We start from the raw sequence: 17,434 nt of genomic DNA, 5'->3' as shown, positions 1-17,434 counted from the left end.
ATATATTTCAACTGCGTTGAAATTAGGTGCGGTGGTAGCCAAGAGTAATCCCCTTGACATACCCCAGCTAGCAAAAACTGTTTCTCACTGTATGCCTATCCTTGAAATGCCACATGCAAACCCCACCCCACTTGTCAGTCATTTGGGGGTGGCCAATCACACACCACGGTTGGCAAGTGTCATCCTGGCCACCCGTTTGGCTCTATCCCCGTCTGTTTGCGCTCAGATTGTGTGTTGTGAATGACTCTTAACTACTCCAAATTTTACCTCAATGTCTCTAAAACTGACTGATTCCTTGTAATGAAAATATTGAAAATAGTGGAAAACTTTCCACTGAAACTTAAGTGTTTCATTTAGGATGTTAACCTAAAGATAAATAAATTAATAAATGCAGCACATCAAGCCATCTTATTTTTAGCAGCATGAGTGTACAAAAAATATAATAATAAACAACCATGTTTTGCAACAATCAATATCAGATAAGGTTGGGAAAAATAGTTTTATAACTTTAGAACGTTTACGATTTATAATGCTCATGAATGTGTCATTTTCCAGCTGACTAATGCATCTGTTTTGGTTCATGTAATGTGGAACCTGAACTCCGACCCGAAGTTAGTCACTCAGTAAACCTGTTGGTAAAATGAATTCTTAGAACATGATAATTAATATTCGTTAATAATCAAACTGATGTTTGCTGCAAATACAAATTCCTTGCAGCAGCTGTTTTCTGACAGCTGAGTTTGGACACTTTTGATGCATTCAGGCATGATTTGCTGCGCAGCGTCTTGATTCAGCCTGTCTGTGCAGAGGACACAGTTCTGCAGATGTGAGTACAGTGACAGGTTTGAGCTTTTCTGAAAGGACTTGTTGACTGGTGATAGGAGTGATGTAATGTTGCAGTTTTCAGTCTCTCGTCTAGAGTTGTTGTGAAACTAAATGTTGTTTATAACCCTTTGGTTCTGATCACTCTGACTTCAGTGGCTCCGTACCAAAAATGTGACACCTAGTAATCATTTGATATGTAAATTATGTATTTAAAACACTAAATATTAGCCAAAGTTTGCTAAGATAGCATTTGTATTTATGTTATAGTCATTTAGTTTTTTAATGTACTAAATGTGTCATAGTTAAGTATATTTACTCAGACTTAAGCTCAGGTTAAAGTCTAGTTTTCAGTAATACATAAAATACAGCTTTTAGTAAAATTCTCTTCAAGTGGCTGAAAATTGCTGAATTTTGAGTCAATCTTTTACTAACTTTTCCAGGGGAGAATGCCTTTGAAACCCCCTAGAGCTGCTTCACTCCGCAGCTGCTCGTTAACATGAACAGGTCTTCCTCATTGCTGTCAGCAAATGGTGGCAGGTAGAGCTAGACTTCTGGTATTCTCTTTCAAATGAATGATATTAGTAAATATTTTAATTGGACAACTTAGTTTCTAAGGATAAAAAATAATATCAAAAACAAAATGATTTAATTTGGTATGTAAATGTGTGTAAATTGGCAGTGAGATTTAGAAAATTGAACAAGGGGCACCACCTGAAATCTTGCCTAGGGCACCAAATTGGCTAGGGCCGGCCCTGGGTGAAACAATCCCCAAAACCTTTCATGTGCGTTGCCCTTGTGTTGTATTTGTACATAATGACAGGGTGGTCCTCTAACGAAGAATCTTATTTGAGCAGCTAAAAGGGATATACTCAATGGTCTTGTGGGGCTTTTATTACTTTTTTGAAAAACACTAGAACATGCAACAAAATGTATTTTAACGTGTGTGTCCTACTTGTTAAACTACTTGCTGGTTAGAAAAAAAGATATATATCAGGGATACATTCAGCTATGCTAACAAAATCCATATTCAGACTTCCCATGCAGGTGTTCTCATGACCAAATAAAAGTGTATACTGTTGCACTGCAGTATTATATAACAGACTGCTTAATGAAAAACGTGTTTTGAACCTGCAAATGCAAAGGAACTTGTACAAAAATGGCCAAATCTCATTTTTATACAGCACCTCCTAGTGTCAGTCAATGAAAGTATGAAAATGAGCTTGAAGCAGTTTATTGAGCCTATATGATGAAGGAAATAAAACGTGACAGTCATTTACAAAGGATGGTTTTCATTGCAGCAGTCTTGTCTGCTACCCAAATGTAACCCTGTTTCCTCCTGAGTGACTGCCCTGCATAAATGCTTGGTTTAAACTTACTTTATAAGTATATGAAGGAAACCCAGACATCCATGTTTAAATTGTTCCCAAATTGTGAAAGCTGTGACATTACATTTTTAGAACTTGCTAAACTATCTTCTTCTTTCTGTTAAAGAGGTAACATGAAAACGCTGGCAGTCTTGAGCCTCCAGCAAACATGCCAAGCCCCGTTTTTGTGGTTACTGTTATGGATTAATTATGTATATCTGTTCTACCTTGACACTGCCCAGTAATCATATCTTATTATAACCAGTTTTGGCTGTTTTACTCTGTCGGCCAGACTTCAAGACTCCAGCAATGCATGACCTCTTTAATTTCTGATAAGGTGTTTCCATTTTGACAGCCCTGTCATTGGTTAGATGGTTACAGTTGGCGATCTGTGATTGGTTATAAGCATGTCACATGATGTTATCATGATGTTATATTATTGGCTGCTCTCTGCTGACGAGTCAGTCACAACACGGCAGACTTCCTGATTGACTTCTGTTTGTTGTCGCTCAGAATTAAATCATTTGACGACCATACACGCAGACTTTCTGTGCATTTATTCCAACGTGTTTCTGCATTCTTGGTAAATCATGCCACGACAGCTTTTTGATCCTGCCAACAACGCCAAACTGTCATGGCAATATTTATTTAACAAAGACAGAAATACGTGGTCCAAGAATGAAGGTACTCCGTGAGATGATCAGCTGAGTTTTATTGCAACAACAGGAAACACAGAGAACAACCTGGCCTGTCTCTGTGCCTCTGCTTCTCTCAGTCACTGTCTCTCCACACTACTCCCTGTGTCTCGAGAGGCCTCATATATACATTAACAAACACCAATATGTCATCTTAGCAAGATTTGATACAAGGTCAATGGAAAACACAAAGATAAACACAAGTAATATCTAAGAATGACTGTTGTTAGCAAATCTTGTTCTGACTTTAATCATTCTATCTGCAGATGAACAGCATGTCATGAAAACCTAGATCATTAAAGGATGTCATGAATAACTAGCTTAAACATAAAAGTATTAGTTTCATTACAGTTACCGAGTTCACATAGTAAAAGTAATCACACGCACATTTGTAGTTATGACTTTTAATTTATTATGTGCTAAATTACATTTAATTGTTAGCAGTTTGCTCAAACTATACCCAGAACTCCTGTTTTCCTTACCCAAATTCTGATTTGAAAGCTTGTCTTGAAAATTAAGATGGTTAAAATTGCATACCCCAACCCCAACAACAAAAGCATGTTTCTTTATAGATGTGTCAGCAGATCTCACTATAATACCTGGAACACATGCACACTTTTACTGGGGTCAAATGACTGGCGTGGGGTGGGGGATGTGGGGTTAAACAAGGCCACACTTTGGATTTGGATCCTGCAGGTCAGAAGGTCTGAAAGGCATGTCTGTGAAAGCAAGCATGGCCCGAACAGAGGCGTGTCAAAGGTTACATTCTGTCATTTCTGAAGCAGCAGGAGCAGGTGTAACAGAAAGTAGAACATCTGAGCTTTGCAGCACAGCAGGCGGCAATTTTTTGTTGTTGTTTTCACTTGCAGTGTTGACACAGGTGAGTTTTCTTAATTATAATTATAATGTTGGAAATAAAGACTAAAAGGCAAAGATAAGCCCAATCCCCGATACATTGATATTTATTTCCCTACATTAGACCATTTTATTGACCTGTTATGTCATTTTAGTTTCGGGCTACACTGGCTTTCTGTGAACACCCAGCAGTTAGACGCGCCCGGACCAATCAGAAATCAACTGGGAATTCGGGAGGCTGAACTTCCGTCTCTGATTGGCTACTGAATACGGAAGAGGGCGGGGCTACGTAAAAAAGCCTTACCATAACAAGACTAGCGCATGAGCTGACATGAGCCCGACGAGAGTTTGACAGAGGAAAAAAGCAAGAGCTGAACAGCTGAGAGTGAAGACGAATGGCTCGACTAAGACGAGCTTGAACCGACTGCAGTTTCACAGCTGGGGCGTCAGGTAGGAACAATGGCAGGAGCTGTCGTAACAACCGAAACATATTGCTAAATCTGTCATGTTGCGAGACGAGTTTAAACTTGCATTATGGGTAAGTAAAGACTTTGGCGATGCTTTTTTAGCTTTAGCTTTAGCGATGTTTGGTTTAGCGTTTAATAACGTGTAGGTACACACACACACCCAATAACTATCTGCGTCTAACTTTTTGACAGTTAAGGCTTTTATAAAAAAAATAAAAAGTTTTTTTATTGAAAACCCACCAATGTTTCAGGTCTAGATTTGGAATAATGTTACAGTTGGAGGAAAAAGAAGAAAGCAAGCTCTGAATAATGTCAAGAAATAGTTGCTGTGATTTGGAAAATGAATAGGGTTAAGCTTAATTTAGTTCATAAAGTCATTTTATTGCACGTTTTAGACCTAATCCTGCTCTTTCAACACTGTCATCACCTGCAGAGGCATGGCCTCTCCCAAATGTGTTTATTTGGGTTTTTATTGTGGTCAATTGTGTGTTTTTACAGCAGTTCTGCACAGCTGTCTGGTTAGATTTTATTTTATTTTATTTATTTTTTGTAATTTTTGTCTTGATTAGATTGCAGTTCAAAAGTTGCAGAATTGGAACTTCTTAGGAGAAGTTCTGCTTGCAGTGATACATTTCTTAGCATTAAATAACAAAACAACAACGTATATTTAGGTAATAAGTAATATAAGGTGTGTATTTATTTGTGGAGACACAACTCGTGGCGTAGTAGCAGATAATAAACAAGGACTGAGTTAGGATAATGTTCTTCTTTTTTCTTACAATAATACATAGTTGTGAAGAACTTGACTGACCCGTTGTGTTTTCATGTTTTGCATTTCTAATACTGTATGCATTGTGTTGTGCTTGACGTACAGTCAGTTTTGGTTGACAATGGACCCCAACAAGACCAACATGACCTCTCACCTCTCAGGCAGCCACTCCTGTGAAACCCAGAAACTGGCCCCACCCAAAGGACAGAGTATGTATACGCAAGTATTTTTCCCTTTTGTGCAGTTATTTAGGGCCAAGGCCAAAGGTGAGAAGCGTTATGTTACATACATGTCTGTCCAACACTTGGGAAATCCTGAGAGTTTGGTTAGATTTGGCTGAGGGATCTGATTTAATAGATCATTGATATGATTAGTTGATCAGTGTTTTGTTTAGATCAATGCAGCCATCTGTAGCCACCAATCCTTACATGCATTCCACTGCAAAGAAAAAAATAACACAGCATTTTTATTTATTTTTTTGGTCATAACCAATTGTTTTTCAAGCATTGCCAACGTCCTTTTTTGGACATTGGTTGTTTTCATTTACATTTTTTGCAAACTTGCAGTAAAGTCCGTCTCTGTAGCAAAGTAGAAAGGAAGAGTGGTTCAAGAATTTTGCACAGTACTGTACTTATCCAGCGCTGTTGAAGTGGGTGTACCTGTTTGTAGAAAACCAGTTTGTTCATGGTTAACTAAAAACCTTGATCCATCGAGCGGCCACAAACAAATAGGTAAACTTTAAAAACTGGGTAAGAAATGGATGTGGTTGAATATTTAGATACACTCATGAATGTCAGTCATTTTGTAGCTTTTATTTTATTTGAGTTGTTCTTTTTCTAGGGTAGAATAATTAAATAACACAATGATTTTAATATTTTTTTCATTCATTCTTTAAAATTCATTCTTGGCCAGGTCTTTCTTGAAAAAGAGTTTTTATTTATTTTTTTATCTCAATTTACCTGGTTAAATAAAGGTTTAAAAACAATCCACAAATCCATGCAGTGGTGGTTCCAGGGTCGTTCCTGGACATCCTTATCCAATAAATTGTTGTATAAATTCCTAGAAAGTAAAAATGTTGATCCCAAGCATGAGCTAAAAAAAAGCTAATTAATGATGAAGCCAAAGCTTGTTTATACCTTATGCCTTATACCTTCTCTGAGGGCCACCTGAGCGTTATGGGGACCCTCAAAGACCCAGTTTTAAAAAACTTTTACATTATTTTAACACATTAATATGTCTTTAAAGCTTTTGTGTGCCTTGAGTTTCCCTCCGGACTTAATAAGTTGGATTAGTTAGTACATTTACATGACTGCCCACAGTTCATATTCTGTTTAAATGTTTAAAAAAAGTGTGTTTGAGACCAGGACTTGTCTCTTTAAGTGCCTGAAATGTCTAAATCTGTGCTCCTCCTCTCAGCTTGCAGCTGGCTGGTGGTGCTCGCAGCTGTGACGGCCTCTCTGAGCGGCCTGATGCTGGGATACGAGATGGGCCTGACCTCCGGGGTCCTGCTGCAGCTGCGGGGCGTCCTCTCGCTCTCCTGTAGGGAGCAGGAACTGCTGGTGAGCTCCCACCTGCTCGGAGCGCTCCTCGTCTGCCTGGCCGGAGGCCCCGTTCTGGACCGCTACGGCCGCCGCTGCTCTCTGCTCCTGAGCGCGGGGCTGGTGGTGGGAGGGACCGTCGTTCTCGTGGCTTTGACCACGCTGGCGTCGCTCGCGCTGGGACGCATGATCGTCGGCATGGGCACCTCTTTGTCGGGGACGGCGGCGTGTCTGTACATCGCCGAGATCTCGCCGCGGGAGAGGAGGGGTCTCCTGGTCACGCTGTACGAGCTGATGTTAGTCGTGGGGGTGATGCTGGGGTTCGGCTGCAGCTACGCCTTTGCCGCGCTGCCTCACGGCTGGGCGTACGCCTTCGGACTCGTGATCCCCCCCGCGCTGCTCCAGATGGGCGCGCTCGTCTTCCTGCCGCCGAGCCCGCGCTTCCTTGTCGCTCAGGGCAAAGTGGAGCGGGCGAGGGACGTGCTGGCAAAGATGAGAGGCGTAGCTAAGGAGCAAGTGGCGGAGGAGCTGCGGGACATCCAGGCTGGACTGAAAGAAGAATCGGAGCATAGTTTCTGGGAGCTCTTCAGCAGCAGAGCCAACCTGCGTTCCCGGCTGCTCACCGGCGTGGCGTTGGTCTTCCTCCAGCAGGTGACGGGCCAGCCCAACATCCTCTCCTACGCGTCGCCCCTCCTTCGCAGCGTGGGCTTCGACAGCGACGCCGCGGCCACCCTGGCCTCCACGGGCTTCGGAGTGGTAAAAGTAGTCGGTACCATCCCCGCCGTGTTGCTGGTCGACCGCGTGGGAACCAAGAGCTTCCTGTGCGTGGGAGCCGTCGCGATGGTGACGTCGCTGGCCGCGCTCGGTACGCTGACTCTGCAGAGCCGCACTCACCTCACCAGCCTCTGCAAAAGCCAGGTTACACTGAACCACACAAGCGTGCTGCTGGATTTTAACAGAACCTCTATAGACTTGAACAGCAGTGATGTTTTGACCAGTCCCCCCAGTCAGTGGAGCCCCGAGGAGGTGCTGAGGACTGATGCTGAGGGGTTTGGGCAACCAGGAGGAAGGACTCGTGTTGAAGTTTCTTCTTCACTAAAGTGGGCGTCACTGATCAGCCTGCTGCTCTATGTGGCAGCCTTCTCCATTAGCCTGGGGCCAAGTAAGTGCATGACTATTCTTATTTTATTTAATTTTTTTCCTCACTATCTGAACACAAGCAAATGGAGAAACTGACCTTTCTGGGTTTAGACAGGCTGTTTCATACCTTTATTTTGTATTCTCCCCCTTAAAGTTTTTGACAAATGTTTCCAACTTACCAGCATATGATCCATATGTGCTTCAACCACCTTGCACAATTAGGTACAAGGTTCAACAAGTGCAATTATACAAGGATTAGGTATATAGGTTACTCAACACACACACACACACACACACACACACCTGATGATGCAACTCAAACCTTGACTCTTAAGTTTTTAACGTCTTTCTTGTTTTTCTTCTTTCCAGTGGTGTACGTCATCCTCAGTGAGATCTTTCCCATGGGACTGCGGGGCAGAGCTGTGTCCGTGGTGTCGGCTGTGAACTGGGCCACAAACCTGCTTATTTCTATGACTTTCCTCACCATCACAGGTTAGAACATTTTATCATAAGCAGCCATAAGGGCAGGGGCGGAGCCTTTGGCCACCCCATTGCCCACCCCGCTGTACACACCCCTTCCACAGTGAAACAACCTTTAGGGGTGTAATAATCCTCCTGAACAGTGTTTAACTGTTCGAAAAATCACCAAGCTCAAAAAAGTGATTATTTTCTTTATGTAATCTGACTTATGGCAATTTTTTTATTTATATTTATTTTTTTGTCACAATATCACAGTGTAATTTTCTGTTATGAAGGCTGCACGATGCTCTGTCCCTTTTGGTTCTGAGTAGACCCATCACTAAGTCAGAAAAAGTGAAATGCCCCTTTAAATTCACTGTTGGTGGTTATCAATATTGCACCTGTGGTAAAGTTATTAATACTAGTTTTAAACATGCAGTTGAAGGTCATCATTATTTGGCACAATGACGTGTTAAAATTAAAAATAAATCAATAAACAATATAAAAGTAAAAAGCACCCCTATAGTCATTAGATATGATAAATTGTGACACATTAATTAACCTTATCTCAACTGTAGCAGTGAGTTTAAAAACAGACCAAATCAAATTCTGGAAGTGGTCATTCAACTAGATCTGTTACAAAAGGACAACTGACATTACCAACTATTAAAAACTGTTATGGCCAGAGGTCTTTCTTCTATGTTTATACTAAAGCATGGAATGACATTCCTCAAAACATAAAGTCCATTTCAAAACTACAGCCCTTTAAGAAGAATCTTGTCTGCCATCTGCTGGACACTTTTTGTTGTGCTCATATTTAGATGTCCTATTTTGCAAATGCTGCCTTTTTGAAATTTGGTATGCTTGTTTGTCTTTGTGTCTATGGTGTATAATGATGTGATTGTGATGCTGTAATTCTGAGTGTTTTATGTGCTGCAGAACAGGAACCTGCTGTAAAACAGCAATTATGCTGAGTCAGGCTTGATTTTTAGTAATCTTTTCCTGTTGAATCAATAAATCAAATCAAATCAGGATAATGAAACTAGTTTAATGACAAATCTGTCTCTGAAATAATTAATAAATTAAGTGTTTATTTATGTAGGTAAAAGTATGTTAATCAGCCTGGTAAAATACACCAGAATGCAGGAAATGGCATCTAATTCATTCAAACTTTTCTGGGGGTGGACCCCCAGACCCCATAACAGTGTGTCCCCCCACTTTTAAAATGGTTCTGACACCCATGTTTATAGTCAATGCCTGTATAAGGACATAAGGAAATGAGGAAAACATAAAGATCTGCAGAATCTTTCAGTTAAAGAATTATGTAATTTTCCTGGCCACCCATGTGTGACGTAGTGGTCCCAGTCTGCATAAGGGACATGTCATACAAAATCCAGTTATTTAGCCACTTTCTGAATTATATCGCAGTATTTGACTCATTGGCAGGCCGGACGGAAGTGACCCATGGGCCAAATGTGGCCTACAGGCCACCAGTTGAATAGTCCCGTATTATATTTTTCTTGTCTGAACTAAGCAGAGCTGACAAAGACCATTTCTTCATCTTAGAAAAGATTGGTGTTCCTAACGTGATGTTCCTGTACGCCGCCCTGAGTTTTGTTCTGCTGGTGTTCGTCATCCTCTGCGTCCCTGAGACCAAAGGCCGCACGCTGGAGGAGATCTCAAAACAGTTGGCAAAGAAGTAAGAGGCGGCTCAAACATTATCTCGGTCGTGTAAGCTGTTGGAAAAAAACTGATTTCTTCTGTATTTTGTTTCTTCTTTCTCTGGTTCACCAGGAAGAACATGGAGGCGAACATCTTTAGGCCGGCGCAGCCACAGCAGAGCCTGATCAACAGGAGTGCAGAACAGGAAACAACTGAGCCTTTTAAAGCCGTTCACCTGCTGTAACCTGAGAGTGAAGAAAAATAGTTTTTACATCCCTGCAGTGGTAGCTGGATTTCATTATTTAGCTCCTTTTTTTTTATAAAACACCTGAGCAGGGATAATGGAAATTACACACCTAGAAGAGAACTGTCTTTGAGAATTTTCTTAAATCAATTTAGCTCAGGGTTTACGTAGTGTTTTTTTTTTTTTTTTTTTTTGGTCAAAACACAAAACTAGATGCAAGAATACATAGTTTGTATATTTTGACCAATTTCAATACAATCAAAGCCTCAAAGCACCAGATAGAACTAAGAGGTGAAACTGAATTACTTCAGTTATTTTCTCCATTTTGACAAGTTTACAGTACCTGTATTTAAAAAAAAACAAACCCTAAAAACCTGAAAAATGTGTTTTTAGTGCAGAGGTTTTCCATTAAATTCTACAACAATGGAAACACCTCAAACCAGTTTTATTATTGACGTATTTTGGAAACAAAACTGCTTGTTTCTGGCTGCTAAATCTTCACAAAACATTAAAGTTTTACATCATTTCTAACGAGTAGAACCTGGAAGAATTAGTTTGTGGCTGATCTGTTATGTTAACAATACTTTCTTAAATATTTTGATATGCAGTAGATTTAAATAAAATTAGTTTTTAAAGTGATCAGATTGTATTTATCGAACTTCTTAGAAAGGCTGTTAAGAATGGACTTAAGTGTAAAAAGAATCTTAAAAGCTGGGCTTAAAAGGCAGTTATCAAGCGTCTCAGTCTCACTTTAAGCGATGTGAAAAACTAAATCTTAAGTCAGTCTTAGAGCTGATTTACGACACGGACCAATCACTGCATCAGATTTCATGTTCCAGAATATTCTCCGAGAAATGTCAAGATAAAATAGTGAAAATCTTAAGCTCACATTCAACACAATGTTCATACGTCATGTTTGCTTATTTTGTATAAATACACACTTCTAGAGAAAAGACTATCATTTATACTCACCTGAAAGCAGGAGTAAATTGAAGAAATTCTCAGCACTTAAGTCTAAAATTCCTTTAAAAAGTTTGATAAATATAAGCTCAGATCATGTTCACAACTAGTGGCAAAACCCAAACAGAAAAAAAATCATCAGGAGTCTTTTAATCATTTTATTTTTATACAAAATACAAAAGTTGAAGTGTCACAAATTCTTAATTGAAACTAGTTTAAAACGTACTCCATCCCACAGACATCAAAGTTTTTTCTAACATTTCTTTTTAGACACAAACATTTTATACAAACAGAAGTTTCCTCTGTGACGTGAAGCCTGACGGAGCAATCGGCTGTTATGGACAAATAAAGTTTGTTTGTTTGTTTGTTTTTTCTCCCACACTGTGTTTTTAAAGTCGTAAAGTTTATCCTGCTGTAAAAGCTCTAATGAATGTATTACAACACAGTTTGATAAACGTTACTGCCGCTGTACAACAGTCCTCGGAGCGACCGCTCATTTGTGGTTTCACATTAACCTTCTGCTACTTTGTTCATCGCGTTCACAACCGAGTGTTTCATAACATCAATAAAGATAAAAAATGGTCTTTTTGAACGTTAACGAACCAGGAGCTGTGTTAGCGGAGTCGGATGAGGTTTTGAAAGCTAGGATGTTGTGAAATACTGGGATTAAAAAGGAAACGTTTCATATTTGCAGACTAACATTAGAAAATAAATATCCAAATTTGCATGTAAAAACATTAGGAACAAACAATAATACAACCAGAAAGTGTGCTCGTTTTGGACAAATGCAAGAGTTTTTAAAAAAAGAAAACGTTTTTATGCACATCAAACCTGCTTCAGCTTTGTGTACAGAGGTAACAGCTCTGAATCTTCCAGCCTTCTCACAGAATTCTGCACAGTATGAAACGCATGTCGGACTGTGGACGGAGATTAAAATTGTTTTATTTAAAAGAAAAGAAACTCCTTGTGAGGAGGCTTCTTAGTCTGAACACAAACTCTTAGCAATAATCACTGTTAAGCTTTAAAAGTTACATCACTAAAACTGTTTTTTTCTTTTCCTGTGTCCATGCATAAGCATCCTAAACTCCAAGTGAGGGTGGTGGTGGGGGGGTTAGGACTTCAGAGATCCAAGTCCAGTCTATGAGTCAGTTCAGACATGAGTGTCTGTTGCCACATCCAACCAAAGATGAAGTGCTTCCTCATATCTCCCTCTGAACTTGTGAAATGCTCCTTTACTTACAGAGGGGTTTCTGACACTCGTACAGAAGAGGGTAGATGTATTCCACTGCTGCCGCCACGTTCTGCACATTTGGTCCTGAATTAAAGTGCGGTGAAAGGACAGCAGAAAGAACACATTTTAAGGACGAGGAAAACAAAGAAGCTAGCAGTGAAACTGCATGAAATCTAAAAGAATAGGAGAAACATTGAAGCTTTACCAATATATTGTTTGTTTTATTTACAAAACATTTGATAACAGACTACAAAAGATTATTATGACAGCGTGACCCTAATCCATTAAGCTGTGTGTAAGAGAGGGAGGGAAAGAGTGTGTATGTGTGTGTGTGACTGACAAACCTGTAATTGTGAGGCTGCCAGTTGAAAACACCTGGACTGTAGCTTTCAGAGTTTTGATTCTGTACATAGCAGCAGGATGGAGCTCAGGTTCATAACTGACAGAAAGAGGATTAAAGTTAGAAATTTATTTCAGTAAACAGAAAGGACTAGATTTATCCCCCCCAATAGTTCACAAAAGTATTAAAACTGTAACAACTATACTGGGCACACAATGTAATAAACATTGTGTTTGGTAGATTATTTCTTTGCTGTAACAATGCTTCTTGGCAATAAATCTTAAATTGTTGGAAAGCCTGTTAATTTCCCTTTTAAATGGTGCCACATTTGTAAGGAACATGCATTTGAGGGATAGTAGATAGTAGTAGTAGAGCTGAGGATGTGGGTTCCACACATGAAACATTTGCCAACTCTTCCCTGCCAAAACAGTTTATTTTGCTGTTGCTTGTTTTGAGCTTCTGGGACCCCCAGGTGCTGCCAATCAGGTGCCCAATACAAGATTTATTACCAAGAAGCATTGTTACAACAAAGGAATAATCTACTAAACACAAATGTCATTATTTTTTGGGCTAAGTTTATATAGTATAAAACTAAGAAAAAAAAATTACAGAATACTGTTTTAGCCACTAGAGGTCAGTCTAAAACAGCAAATGTTAAACAAATGTAATATTACAAGTTTAAGAACAGCAGACAGCAAAAACCTGGACAAAACTAAAAATCAGTTACAATGATTGTAAAGCTATTTGATGTGTGATCAAAATGTTTAATAGTCTTGAAGATCAATGACTCACATGTGAGGTCTAAAGACTGCTAATCAAATTCTGTTTGACCTCATAGATCAGGATTACAAAAAAAAGGCAACAGTTGGGTCTAAACAGTAGTAAGTGTACTACCTGGCGATGGGTCGGTTGTTCTTTGTGAAGTCTATAAGGTGGACTGCAAATGGCATGGAGCACACCGCGAGCACATTCACAACTTTGAACGCTGAAAACCTCACCTGAACGGACAAGAAACACAAAAATACAAGAGTATTGCAAAGCCTCAATAATGCGAAGGTTTGCATTTAAACTTCATTTGTGCACCCTGTAAATAACTGCTAAGAGTTGAGGTTGCAGTGCACGAGAAAGATTAAAACACATGCTCAGTAAATACTCAAAACTTTTAAAGTCAAATTTACTGAGGAATGTGCTTCCATGCTCCCATATTTTTCTGCTAAGAGCTGCATTGTTTTGGTGTGGTAGTCCAAGTTATAATTTAGGTCCAGCTCAAGTGGGAACAGTCCAGGGGTCTCATTTATAAAGGATTGTGTGGAAACCATACTAAAAGTGAACGTACGGCCAAAAGCTGAAAATGGCGTACGCCAAAAAAAAATTCAGATTTATAAAACCGTGCGTACGCATGTTTCTGCGCACCTTTCCTTTATAAATCACAGCTTCACCTCAGAGTTTGAGCACAAGGTCCCGCCTCAGGTTCTGTCCTCTATACGCCCAGACTCAACCATAAACAGTCAATGCAAAACACCTCATGAATGTTAAGATGTATTTAAATCAGTCAGCTGATCAGTGATTGGCTCAGACACACTTTGTCGTGCATCTGGAGGAGGACAGGTGCTGACAGCTGCTCACGTGAACAGAATGTCTATAACTGAATCAGATTTTCCCTCAATTTGCAGGTTTACACACGTTTAGAGCAATCTCACCATTTTTTTTTTCAGAAACTCAGCTTCAGATTAATTTTCTCTCAGAGCCTGCAGGATGATAAAAACAATAAATAAATTTAAATAAGTCAGAGAAAATAGAAATAAGTTCACCGCTCTTCTCCCCCATCCTCCCCCGTCCGGCCTGCTGTTATCTCCAGCTGACCGTCTCCTCACCCCACTCACATCCCCGTGCGCGCGTGAGAAATACACTTTAAAAAGTGAATCCTGACACATCCACATTGGTGAGGGGCGAGTACCCAAAGCATGGACTTTTGCCGTGGTGCTGTTGAAATGTCTCTTGCCAGGGAGGGGTCTGTGGGTCAGGGTCGTCTGAGGAGGAGGGAGATGGATGGAGTTGCGTGGACTTTTATTTAAGAGTGAAGTTTTTTATTTCAAAGATCCTTATGGCTCAGCAGCAGAATAAATAATACTGTTAAGAAAGCTAAAGTCTATCTAAAATCGAAGTCATGAAGTGAAATTAAATATCTGACAGAGATCATTACAGTGTGGCTCTAATTCCTCACTTCACCGTCCGTGTCGCAGTTTCCTGTCTCCAAAATGAGCGTAGGCATGGGTCAGAGCTGGCGTGAGGCACCTCACGTTTTCACGTCAAGTTTGGATTTTATAAATCACAACATTTGCGTGAAAAGTGGCGTACGCAAGTTTCTGGGCTCGTTTTGTGCGTATGCAAGCTTTATAAATCCGACCCCAGAGCCTTATGTGCAGAAGATGTGATGTCACACGCAGCAGGCTGTGTTCACAGAGGTCGATATGGATGCTACACATTTTAGCATGTGGGGATCAGATCTGAGATTGTGCAATCTAAGCTGACAGAATGATCTGCTGTGCTTGCTTTGTTCACTCTCTATATTTGATCTCGCTTCTTCCTGCCTGCTCTGACGCAGATCTGCACTTCTGCAACGGGAGCAACCGAGTAAAAAAAAAAAATCAATCCCATCACACCAATCCAAGATTAATGTTTGTATTATATCCTTCTCACCTTAAAGCCAAGTTTCTGGAGAAGGCGAGCTAACCTGCGAGCACCCAGCTTTGCTTCATCCTCGCTGAAGAGAGAAGAGGAATGAGTTGACATTACTTTGTATGCTTCGACATGCAAAACAGATACAACGCAAACAAAAATAAGCTCAGTCTTAGTTAGTGACCCTTACAGCGCTCAAAATCTCAAAACTGTACTAGCATTAGCAACAGACTTAAACTGCATCATCACTGTTATCAGTAGTTTCTGTTTTTTTTTTTAAAAAAACACTCCATAAGTATTCAGAATGTAAGACATTTATTTATTCCTGATAACATTTCCTTGGTTACATAAAAACTGCGTTTGCTGTTTTGCATTAATGTGCTGCCTCAGTCTGTATCCAAAGGGGGTAACCATAGTAACAGGGACACAGTGAAAGCCTTTAAGTATAAATGATGCAACGCGCTGTTCGATTCAAAACAGTGCTTTGAAAAGTGCAATGTGTTTTTGTATTTCTCCTCTTCATGTGTGTGTTTCTGAAAAATGTATGGTCTGGTTGTTGATTTTGTCATTTCATATCTTTTGTATTAATAGTTTTGACAATTGTAGTACTATTTTTCTTTACTGTTTAAAAAGCCTAACTAAGGACTAGGGCTGCAATTGAGTCTTTGGGTAGAAAACTTGTGCACCAGCATTGTTTTCTGCGCTGTCCATTTGAATACCAGTGTTTACAACCAATTCAGAGTTTAAATCCAAATCAGCTAAAAACAGAGTCACCCTTTTTTCCCCCCACTTTTCTCAAAGAAACCAGCCTTCCTGAATCTTTTAACTGTTTTTAGAAATAGTTCTCCAGACCTCCTGCACACTAGTTCTATTTGTTGGGTATGCGAATTTTAAGTATAATTACATTGTCTTACCTTGTTGCTCCAGTGCAGATGATTTTACCTGAGGACCAGATTGAAGCGGTTATCTTGGGCTTCCTAAGTTTCATCAATACTTTCTGGGAAAACAAAATGACCATTCATTATCTTTTAAATCCCACTTTTCTCCAACAGCTGAAGGAAAATTTCTATAGATTTTACTTTAAAGATTATGGCTAACTCACCCCGACCTCGGGCTTATAGATGACATTGGTTCCTTCTAAGGCGATGGTGCGCAGGTTCAGGTGGCACCTGGTCCTGAACGTGGCCACCACGTTGGTGATGATGATGTCGAGCGCCTCATCGCCGCTGGAATCCATGAGGAAGTGTGTGGCGCAGCAAGAAGACCGCGGGGTCTTTCTGATCACTCCTTCATTACAGCCCCACGATCACCATCATGGGCGGACAGGACAGGTAGAAAGGACTAAAAATAAAAAATAATCAAGAAAGGCACAGAACTGAGCAGTGTCAACAGTTACTGCAGTCTTTTAACACTTCATTTGTTACATTAGTGTATTAATGTAATATACATTAAAAAGCCTTGCCATCTGTCTAACAACAGAGGTTATTTTTATAATTTCAAACAATTCTTTGATTTTTTTTAAATATGTATTTGGATACATCATTACAGAGCCGACATTAAAAGAACGAGACAATACGTACTGTTGCAGCATAACTGATCTAGTTTTGTGTAACAGCTCAAAAATTATTAGAGAAATAAAAGCAGCCAATAATCGAAACTAGATGAGGACATCCTGACTATGGCTTAAGTTGTATGAAAATAATAGCATCAAAAATAAACTATTAACGAATTAAACGTCTGCTGCCCCGAACGGTAATGCTGCTGTGAAGCCGTACGTTAGCTGGCAACAAAGAGGAAAACATACACAGCCAGTAATGAATGAAAAGTTGTTAGCCGCGGAGGCTAACAGGCTAGCTGTGGAACCTGAAGAACGAACTTCGTTTTTTCCAGGAAGTCTCCGCGCGAACGGAGCAACGAGTGCTAATCTAAATTGTTTGGTGTCGGCTTTTAGTCACCTCCACAGTAACTCCAGCGCTGTTACAGAACCACAAACACGCCAAACAACAGTATTATTTGTTGACTATCCTCTTCCTGTGCAGCTCGCTAGGAAAATAACACCACTTCCGCCACCTTTCGAAATAAAATCCCTTGCCGTTACATTGACTTCCGGGTATAAATTTTCAAAATACGGGCAAAGAAGCTTTCAGATCACGTGGTTTATTTTTACTTGGAAAACAATCGAATGTATTTTATTGTATTTTAATCC

General features: G+C 40.0%; 2 protein-coding genes across 3 annotated transcripts; one reads left to right on the top strand and one right to left on the bottom strand.

Annotated features, from left to right (window-relative positions):
• The first annotated feature begins 3,952 nt into the window (after positions 1 to 3,952).
• slc2a12 (solute carrier family 2 member 12) lies at positions 3,953 to 10,227 on the top strand. Of its 2 annotated transcripts, none has more exons than XM_014018898.1 (6): positions 3,953 to 4,189; positions 5,081 to 5,184; positions 6,392 to 7,675; positions 8,023 to 8,145; positions 9,679 to 9,811; positions 9,907 to 10,227. In XM_014018898.1, the coding sequence occupies exons 2-6, from the start codon at positions 5,097 to 5,099 to the stop codon at positions 10,016 to 10,018; spliced, it is 1,740 nt and encodes a 579-aa protein (XP_013874352.1). In that variant the 5' UTR covers positions 3,953 to 4,189; positions 5,081 to 5,096; the 3' UTR covers positions 10,019 to 10,227. The 2 variants fall into 2 exon arrangements, with proteins under 2 accessions (XP_013874352.1, XP_013874353.1); XM_014018899.1 differs by lacking the exon at positions 3,953 to 4,189 and adding an exon at positions 4,195 to 4,277.
• Positions 10,228 to 11,122: 895 nt separating this feature from the next.
• On the bottom strand, positions 11,123 to 17,315 carry tbpl1 (TBP-like 1). The gene is made up of 7 exons (XM_014018901.1): positions 17,184 to 17,315; positions 16,331 to 16,569; positions 16,143 to 16,225; positions 15,250 to 15,313; positions 13,444 to 13,547; positions 12,554 to 12,648; positions 11,123 to 12,293 (listed from the first exon to the last, which is right to left on the bottom strand). Exons 2-7 carry the CDS (start codon positions 16,463 to 16,465, stop codon positions 12,211 to 12,213), a joined length of 564 nt encoding a protein of 187 aa, XP_013874355.1. The 5' UTR covers positions 16,466 to 16,569; positions 17,184 to 17,315; the 3' UTR covers positions 11,123 to 12,210.
• Positions 17,316 to 17,434: the final 119 nt, after the last annotated feature.

Source organism: Austrofundulus limnaeus, unplaced genomic scaffold (genome assembly GCF_001266775.1).
Source record: "Austrofundulus limnaeus strain Quisiro unplaced genomic scaffold, Austrofundulus_limnaeus-1.0 Scaffold205, whole genome shotgun sequence".
NCBI classification, from domain to species: domain Eukaryota; kingdom Metazoa; phylum Chordata; class Actinopteri; order Cyprinodontiformes; family Rivulidae; genus Austrofundulus; species Austrofundulus limnaeus.
The sequence above is the reverse complement of the archived record's forward strand: the minus strand, read 5'-3'. Positions and strand labels throughout refer to the sequence as shown.